The following is an 8,780-nucleotide window of genomic DNA, read 5'->3' as shown; positions in this document are numbered from 1 at the left end:
ATTATTATGTTACAATATATGGCTTCACTATTTTCATTGGATTTTCAATGTGACTTGCTTGCCAATATTTAGGTTCCTTTGTGACAATTATATATATATATACTTGTGCCTTTTCAAGAGACTTGCCCTTTATCTAATGCCTTGGATTCTCTTTCACCACATATGTGAGGTTAGGTAGATTATTATGTAGCATGGAATCATTTTTAAGAAAGTAACACTAAAGTCTAGTAAATTGATTTTTTATTTTCTTATTTATAAATTTAAGAGATGTAGTTGAAATTCTCAAGAATGATATTGTAAACGTTATTTATTGTTAACATTATTATTATTATTATTATTATTATTATTATTATTATTATTATTATTATTATTATTATTATCTAACAAAATTGGATGTTCACATTTTCTGATTTTGTACTCGAGATTTTTTCATACTTATTTCTTGCCGTGTTTGGTCTTGTACTTATAATTGGATTGCAAGACCACACATCTTAACATGAGACCTATAGCCAACATTTGTTGTGGGGTCTAACTTTTCTTAAGATTGAAATATATTTTATAGACAAATAATTAAATAAAAGTTACTACTATATTTCAAATTTTTAAAATATTTCTAAAAAATAGACAAACTAAATAAATAATCGAAACAGATAATGGTCTAAAACATTTAAAATTTAAAGATTTTTTATTCAAAAGTGGGCATATAAATACTATAAAAAATAAGTTATTTTTTGAGAGACCTAAAACAAAGAATTTTTTAAATCATTTATAAGAATTTAAATTTAAATTCTAACGATAATAATTTTTCAATAAAATTTATTTATCTTTTATCTGAACTCCAAATTATTTCACAATTTTTTTCTTGAAAAAATTATAGAGTTAAAAAAGAAGTTATCTTAAGATAAAAGTTTGCATTATCTATACTTTCAAAAGCCTTTTTCAGAGAAAAAGGTAAATTAATTATGTTATATTTTTGGCATGATGTAATTTGGCGTATTTGGGTAATACATCGGTTTTATAGAGGTAGTCTTGATAGATGGCAAAGGTGGGAGGTTCTCATAGTTCGTTTGTGGGGTATAAAGGAATGTTCAGTCTTAAAGCTGCCTTCAACTATAAGGACCACCTTACAATATTCACATGCTTGACATCTTGACTGTTCATTTCAAATATCGTAGATCCAATGGTTGCAATTGTACCAAGCACAAATAATTCTTTGGCAAGATACTCACTTGGTAACGAAATGAAAGCAAATTTAGCATATATCTAAATTATAACAAAATATAAGTAAAAATTGTCTATTTTCAACCTACTTAATGATAGTGTATATAAAAATGTTATTTCATTTAATCTCTAATTTTTACTAGATTCTAGATTCTGATATTCTATAAGGACAAACACAAGAGACAAATGAGCATTCTCCATTTTGTTTATGTATAGTAGGCCAATGTTTGCGACATTGGGCCACTTGATACCGCAAGTCTATGTGCATCCTTGGAATTATTGGCCCAACCACAATAGTGGTCTTAAATGTTAGTGATAAAAATGTTCTAAGAGTCTTTTTGGTTTTCACCTTTCTTCTGACTTTTGTGTAAGATTCTCAAGGATGGTATTTCCATTGACTTGGTTGAAATTTTTAGAAAATTGAATATTGCTTGAACTTAAATTTGTATCAATGCATGCATTGTTATTCTTCATTGATCACACATATATAATTATTCACAATGAACTTGGCTTAGTCAAACGGTGAATTGTAGCAACACTTTTTTCCTACAAGTTTTCAGAAGTTTTATAAAATGTAGGGTGTAATGCTGCCCTTCTAAGATGAAAAAAGTATGTTGAGATATTCATGAAAATCTGTTACATTCATCAGACGCCTTAAGATTCCCTCTTTTCATCTGTCCCAAAATGAAATTATTTGATCTATTATCAATGAACTACAAGGACATGCAAGAGACTACATAAAAACCTTTTGAATCAAACTACTTACATGAAAAAGGATTACAGATTCCAGAAAAAAGGTACTAAACATATTAGTTATTTAACTCAGCTGGTTTACTGGAAGATCCTTGCTTGCTTCAACTAAAAATGGAATTGGCTTGGTTGGGGCAGGAAGCCGACCAATGCTATCGACTTTATCCTTTTGCTTTGGAGGTGGTCTAGCTGCTTTAGGCAACAATCTTCCTTTCTTCTCGAACCACTCGGGCTTCAACAGTGCCCGGAAGCCCAACTTATTGTAATACACCTTTCTGACAGACCCACCAGCTGCTTCAACTGCTTCCTTGGCCCTAACAGTGACCCTTGATACCTGGAAGCTCAATATGTTAAAACACATCCCTTTCTACTTCAGTGTTTAGAATTAAAAAACAATTTTGCATCTATTTTCCTCATCGATAAACAAAAGCATAATATGGAATCATATACCTAAGGTAAAGAAAATTGGCATGTAAATTTGAAAATACAAGAGCTATACCATGTACTAACTCTCTTCATTCCAAAATCCAAATTACAAAACATCAAGCCAACAGTTTGTTCTTTATCCTTAGAGATTCTAAAATCTTTATATATTCATGTTATTAAGGTTGAATTGAAACAAGGCTGCTGCTAGGCCTGTTCATTTTGCAAGAAAACCAAGCCAAACTAGAAAAGCAATTCGCTCGAACCGAACTGATCAAGATTCATTCCGATCCAAACTATTATGCATTTCAGTGCACTAGGTTCTATATTCTTTAACTTAACCAATTTCACAGCGACAGAACTGAATTTTCTGTGTGTGCAGAACCAGACTGAACCTTGGTCTTAGTTCTTCATGGGCTGCGATGATTTTCCAGCACTGATTGCTTCTGAAGCAAAGCCACATGCCAGTGGTTTGATTCAACAACACAAATAACTGAGATGAGCATGGAAAGAGGTCATATTGTGTTACTTCTCTAATTTTCCATACCAACCAAGATCGATTTGGTATTTTAAGATATGTGAGGAACTTTTTATGAGACTTAATTAGTTTTGAATTTGATTGATTTTCCTCTGCCATACTTTGGTGCTTGCATCAATGAACACACAAACTCAAAACCACAAGCGGCACAGTTTATTTGGTAAAACTGTAGCACCCTTAAGTGGTGCTACAGTTCGGTTCAGTTCTACACTCCTTTGTAATCTGTAGCACCACTTAAGCTAAATAAACTTTTACTTGTTGCTTAGCTTTACAGCACCAATAATTTAAGATTTAAGGATTTAGTAATAGGAGAATGGAGGATTTAGGGATTTAGTGATATGAGACTATGGCACTGCACAACATCTCAAATTCCATGGAACCTTGATTCCTGCAACTCAAACATGAAGGAGGAGATTTGTCGCAGCAAAAAAAGTTGCAAGCTTTGGTGGGTTTGTGCTTGAGTTCAGCATATACAGTTTGTCTATAATTTGTTAAAAGTTCATTGAAACAAGTCGTCAACAGTTCACTGAACTGAGCTTCAAGTTTGCAGTTAAAGAATTGTGTTTAACACTGCAGTTCGGTTTACTGAACCTCACTAATAGTTAAGTTTATTTCAGTTTGGTTCACGGTTCAGTTTGGTTTTATATGAACTTTGAACAAGCCTAACTGCCGCCACTTTTGATGGTTTATGTTTGCCAATAGAGAAAGGAGAGTGCAGGCTCACAAGCCAGCATCTAAATAATCATAAACTATTTAACAAAGGCAATAATGTTGATTAGTTATGAGCTTATGATCAATGGTTAAATTCATGATATTAGATGAAGATAAATACCAAAATAGTTAAAAGTACTTCCAAATTTTAAACTTACGAATCAAAAAAGCATTATTATGGTCCTCAAAGCACTTATTACTTAGCCTTCAAATCAAAGTATACCTCTAGATGAATTGGCCACTGGATCTTCTCGGAACCACGACCCATCAATCGTACTCCATCTTTCATTTGCTTCCCGAGTACCCCTGCATCCTATGTACGGTAATAATAATGACCAACCGAATGAGAGGGAGAACATGAAGCAAACAAATCCACTTTAAGTGAGGAGGTAGTCACAAAACCTTGAGTGTTTTCATTGTGATCAGTTCAGAAGAATCTATCTTCCCAGCATTGATAAATGTTGCAATTTTTCCCAAACCTATTGGCTGCAAAAGAAGATATAAAACAAATTTTTGAATATAGCAATACAAATTAGTAATAGATTGAGGAAGAAAAGGGGAAGGACTCACAACCAAATAGAGAGGGTCTAACAATATGAGCTTGAACCATGGCTATGGGCGTATGACTACTCAATCAAATAAACTTATCTAGACATTAAAATAACAAATATTAAAGAATTAAATTATGCACATAAAATAATATTTAACACAACTTGAATAGGTTCCTAGAAGAAGTATCTTAAGTTCTTAACGCTTATAAATCTGAGGGGTCAAATCTATCAGCCAAAATGTACTCCAACATTTGGCATTATGCTATTCTACAGACTTTTGTCATTGGAGTTCACAATACTCTTTAGTGCATATCATACTTGGCAATTGACATGTAGAAATAAGAGGTTCTTATCAATCAAAACCAACATACTCAGCCATTCAGCCTTATAGATTTCAAGTCCCTTGAAAGAAAAATATTATCTTGCAAATGATGTCTTGTAGTAAATGTAACCTAATTTCTGCATTGAGCATAGCACTTTAGCTTCAGAAGAAGGATGCTCAGGTATGCTTCCTTTTTATTTGTGGAGAACTGGCTTTATTTCTTGAAATGGAAGTCAAGAAAGATAGTCTTTACCGGTCTTAATAAGTATGCAAAACTAATATTGCTCACAAGTAACTATCCATAAATCTCACTATTATATAATGTTCAAAACTATAAGAATTCCGCAATTATAACCAATGAACTCTCATAATATATACCAAGGCATATTTTCATTTTCATGATGCAGCAAACGATAGTATCAAAGTTGTCAATCGTAGATCACAAAAAATAGCATTATGTTCAAATTCTGCTATGCTACCGTGCTATAGCCACTATTAGACAACACTTTTACTAAATAGCGTATAGCAGAACAACAATAATTAGTTCAAATTTCACTATATTGTAGTAGCTATAGTATATATAGCCACTCTAACAACACTGAGCAATAAACAAAAAAAAAAATGACACTATAAACATGAAAAAATATACCTGAAAAGTGAGGCTAAACGGGTTCTTGAATCCACGTTTAGGCATCCTACGACGAAGAGGGGTCTGACCTCCTTCAAACCCCAATTTTGAACCTTTTCTAGCTCTCTGACCCTTATGACCCCTCCCAGCGGTCTTACCCTTTCCAGACCCAATCCCACGACCTTTCCTTGTCTTCTGTTTTCGGGGAACATTATCTCTTAGATCATTCAAACTCAGAAGACTGTAAGCTCTAAAACCTTGAAAATTTGTGTGTGCATTGAGATTACTAAATGTTGCATGAAGATTGAGAGGTTGTGGGAGTTGCAGGGGTTGAAATTGAACAGCCGGGTATCGGTTGTAAATCGAACTTCTGATGATTGAAGTTGAGAGAACAGAAAGCCTTCTCCTTAGCATATTTTTTTCTACACTAATCATTCAATAACAAAAATGAATTTAATAACTTTAAACCTTAAAAAGCCAACAAATTAGAACCATAAACAAAAAAATGTTACAAAATCAGATAACTATTATTTCAAGTAAAAAACAAATAACTTAAAATTAGAATCCTAAGTTTTCAATCAATGAAAACAAGTTTGAATGACATCAATGAAACCAACTGCAAAATGCCAAAATGTACAACCTATACTCAAATCAATAAACTCTAACATAAAAAACCAGCTACAAAGTACACCTGTATTGTCAATCACGACACTTCAGCGCGCAATTGCGATATCTCCTTGTGAAATGGAGCTTCGGTGTATTATATTATTAAGGGACGGCTATCACAGTCGTAAGTCGCGTTGCGCTGATTCTCAATGTTTATGGCAGCCGACGACCAACTCCAGGTACGTTTTTTGGCCAGTTGAGTTCAGTGCCTCTATCTAAGTTTTGTTGTTTTAGGGTTTTACTCAATGTTTAAAAACTAGACCGGAGGTCAAACCAACAAGACCTTCGGGTCATAAATCAATTGGTTCAACTGATTAAACCACAGTCGAACTGTCCAAACGACTCACAAGATTTTACCATATTTCATAGGATATTACCATGGTTTGTTTAGACTAGATTTCTTCTTCTTTATTCTCTCACATTTCCTACATACAGTTGGATCTTCTTCTACCTACCAGCTAGCCACCGTAAACACAATCTTTGTATTAGATAAGTAATTAACTTGATAAAATTTTCTCTTTATGAGTTAGTTATAAGTTGGTTTTATATTTGTTATAGTTAGTTGAGTTTGTTAAAGGATGTTAGGAGTTATTTACCCTATATATAATCTATCATTTGTAATATTTGATTCAATCAATGAATGAGATTATTCAAAATCTTCAATTTTACTCATTTTGTAATACTTTGCAGAGAAAAATCAAGTTCAAAATCTGGTTTAGCACCAGTACCATTGTAAAAAACACCACTTAAACTAAATAATGTGCTAATTTAACATACAGATCCAAAGAATCTTAAAGACTAAAAAAGAAAACTCAAAACTTCGTCAACATTTTAGCCCAATTGCGAAGCTTGTCAATTTCGTGCATCAGAAGCCGTTCCATAGGCTCTTAAACCATTCCATTTTCATCCTAAAATGAGAGAAGAGAGAGTACCTTTGTTTTGCACGAATTGGACGCGTGAGGTGGTGGTTGGAAACGGAGGTGGCCGAGCGATGAAGGTGGTTGCCGGTTCTGCACTGTGATGTGCGGCTGCCTGAAGAAATCAGGGATTGTTTTTTTGAACTGGGTGTTAAAACTTTAAAAAAAAGAGGTTTTTAATTTAAAAAAAAAAGGATTTTTAGCAACAAAAAATCTGGGGGTTTAATTAATCCGGGCGGATATACCAAAATAAAAAATTAAACCGGCCAGGTTTGGTTCCGTGACACGGCCGATCTAAACTGGTTCGATCGGGTTTTGCCGATGGATTATGGGCCACTTCAAAATGAAGTGGGTTGGGTTTGGATTAGAACCCCACCTCGTTGTTTTTTTTGTTTGTTTTGTTTAAGGTGGTGAGGGGTACCAAGTAAAATCCTCTTTATTTTTTTTTTTTTGAGTAATTTTTGGGTTTGTATTTTAGTCTCCGTTAAATAAATCTTTGGTTTAAACCTCTGTAAAAGGTAAATGTTTTCGTTTTAGTCCTTAATGTTTAACACTTTTAATTTTTTAATGAATAAGTAGTTAATGACTTTAAACTTAGTCATTGTTTAATTTTAAATTTTTTATTTTAGTCCTTGCAAAATAAAAAAATAAAAACTTTGTTTTAGTTCTTACAAACGGTAAGAAATTTGATTTTAGTTCGTACATAATAAAAAACAATTGTTTTACTCCTATCTACGGTTTTTGTAATAAATTATAATTAATGTATTACTATTATCATTATATTTATTTAAAAGATATAAAAAAATATTGATTTTAACATCATAATGAATGACAAACATTTATCCAACGTAAAAATATATGTTCTGTTGAGACAAAATCTCTCAAATGATTTTAATGATAACAAAATTACTTAAGAGATTATGATTGTGGTTAATGACTAACATGTGCTCTTGAGTGTATTCATATAAGATAATAGGTTATTAATCATTAAGGCAAAAAGAAGGAAAATATGATTCTGGCCTGAGTATGGAAAACCACGTGAGGATGGCATATGATCAAGAAAACCACGTGAGGATGGGCTGCAAAGTGGAAAATCTCCAAATCTGCCCAAGTTATGACCTCACCAGTACAAATGTTTTTATTCATTAAAGTAATGAACAATAAAGTCAAAGAATGAATAAGTAAAAGTATTTGAAAATAAATAAGTTGGAAGGCCAAAAAGAAAAGGACAAGAACAACTAGATCTAAGTCTAAAAAGATGATAGATTAAGCTAAGTTGAAAGCAACCCATCAAGCATGTGCAAAGGCTAAAATCTGAACATTTATTGGGCTTGCACGTTTTAATACATGAAGAAGTCAAGTTAACAAAAGGCAACTTTAAACAAGCCAAAAATGGAAGATCACACGTGCTGCTAGATTTGATCCTCGGACTGAGTATGACAGTCATATGTCATAGGGTGACTTTTTCTCTCTTGTCAACATCACCTCAAAAGTTGAAATCAAACTAGTCCTTAAAGTTTTCTGAAAAGGTTACAGCTCACATGGTCAAAGAAACAACTTTCCACTCTTGATAAAAGAGAATAGACAAAGACATCTCAAGATCAAGTTTCAATGAAGCTGGCCTGCATAACGTGAGGATGGGTTCTGCCTGGCCTAACAAGTTGAATGGCAGTTCTGTAATTATGATGGAAAACCTTGGATCCTTTGAGAAATGATTTCCAACGGTCATCAAAGAGCTTGGACCTCTATAAAATGCAGCAAGCTCTTCATCATAAAACACACAACACAATTGCACAAAAAGATCAAACATCTTAAAGCTATCAAGAGCAAATCACATCCTCACTTCTTACTTTCTTTGATCCTACACTATATCTTTGTATATCCTTTGAGAAAGTATTAAGTATCAATCACTCTCATACTGCTTTGTAATTTCCTAGTGAGTGAAGCTTGAAAATATTTGAAAATTGATTGTAAGCTTGGTGAAACTTAAGAATACACAGTTTGTAATCATCCTCAGCGTGAGGTTGATCTGTTTGAAAGTTAGTGAAATCTC

At 32.9% G+C, this 8,780-nt stretch overlaps 1 protein-coding gene across 2 annotated transcripts; it reads right to left on the bottom strand.

Annotated features, from left to right (window-relative positions):
- Positions 1-1,822: 1,822 nt before the first annotated feature.
- LOC101502824 (uncharacterized) lies at positions 1,823-6,880 on the bottom strand. Of its 2 annotated transcripts, none has more exons than XM_004491737.4 (5): positions 6,743-6,880; positions 5,166-5,566; positions 4,046-4,129; positions 3,867-3,956; positions 1,823-2,305 (listed from the first exon to the last, which is right to left on the bottom strand). In XM_004491737.4, the coding sequence occupies exons 2-5, from the start codon at positions 5,556-5,558 to the stop codon at positions 2,039-2,041; spliced, it is 834 nt and encodes a 277-aa protein (XP_004491794.1). In that variant the 5' UTR covers positions 5,559-5,566; positions 6,743-6,880; the 3' UTR covers positions 1,823-2,038. The 2 variants fall into 2 exon arrangements, with proteins under 2 accessions (XP_004491794.1, XP_004491793.1); XM_004491736.4 differs by having other exon boundaries at positions 5,166-5,571; positions 6,743-6,876.
- Positions 6,881-8,780: the final 1,900 nt, after the last annotated feature.

This window comes from Cicer arietinum, chromosome 3, assembly GCF_000331145.2.
Source record: "Cicer arietinum cultivar CDC Frontier isolate Library 1 chromosome 3, Cicar.CDCFrontier_v2.0, whole genome shotgun sequence".
In the NCBI taxonomy this organism is placed as follows: Eukaryota; Viridiplantae; Streptophyta; class Magnoliopsida; order Fabales; family Fabaceae; genus Cicer; species Cicer arietinum.
Note: the sequence above shows the minus strand (reverse complement) of the source record. Positions and strands in the feature narration are given on the sequence as shown.

Excerpts from the sequence above, each read along its gene's own strand:
- LOC101502824 (XM_004491737.4), bottom strand. The coding sequence starts at position 5,558 with ATGCTAAGGAGAAGGCTTTCTGTTCTCTCAACTTCAATCATCAGAAGT. Across the intron at positions 4,130-5,165 it reads CGTTTAGCCTCACTTTTCAG|CCAATAGGTTTGGGAAAAAT; the intron begins GTATATTTTTTC and ends CTTCTTTTGCAG. Across the intron at positions 3,957-4,045 it reads TCACAATGAAAACACTCAAG|GATGCAGGGGTACTCGGGAA; the intron begins GTTTTGTGACTA and ends TACCGTACATAG.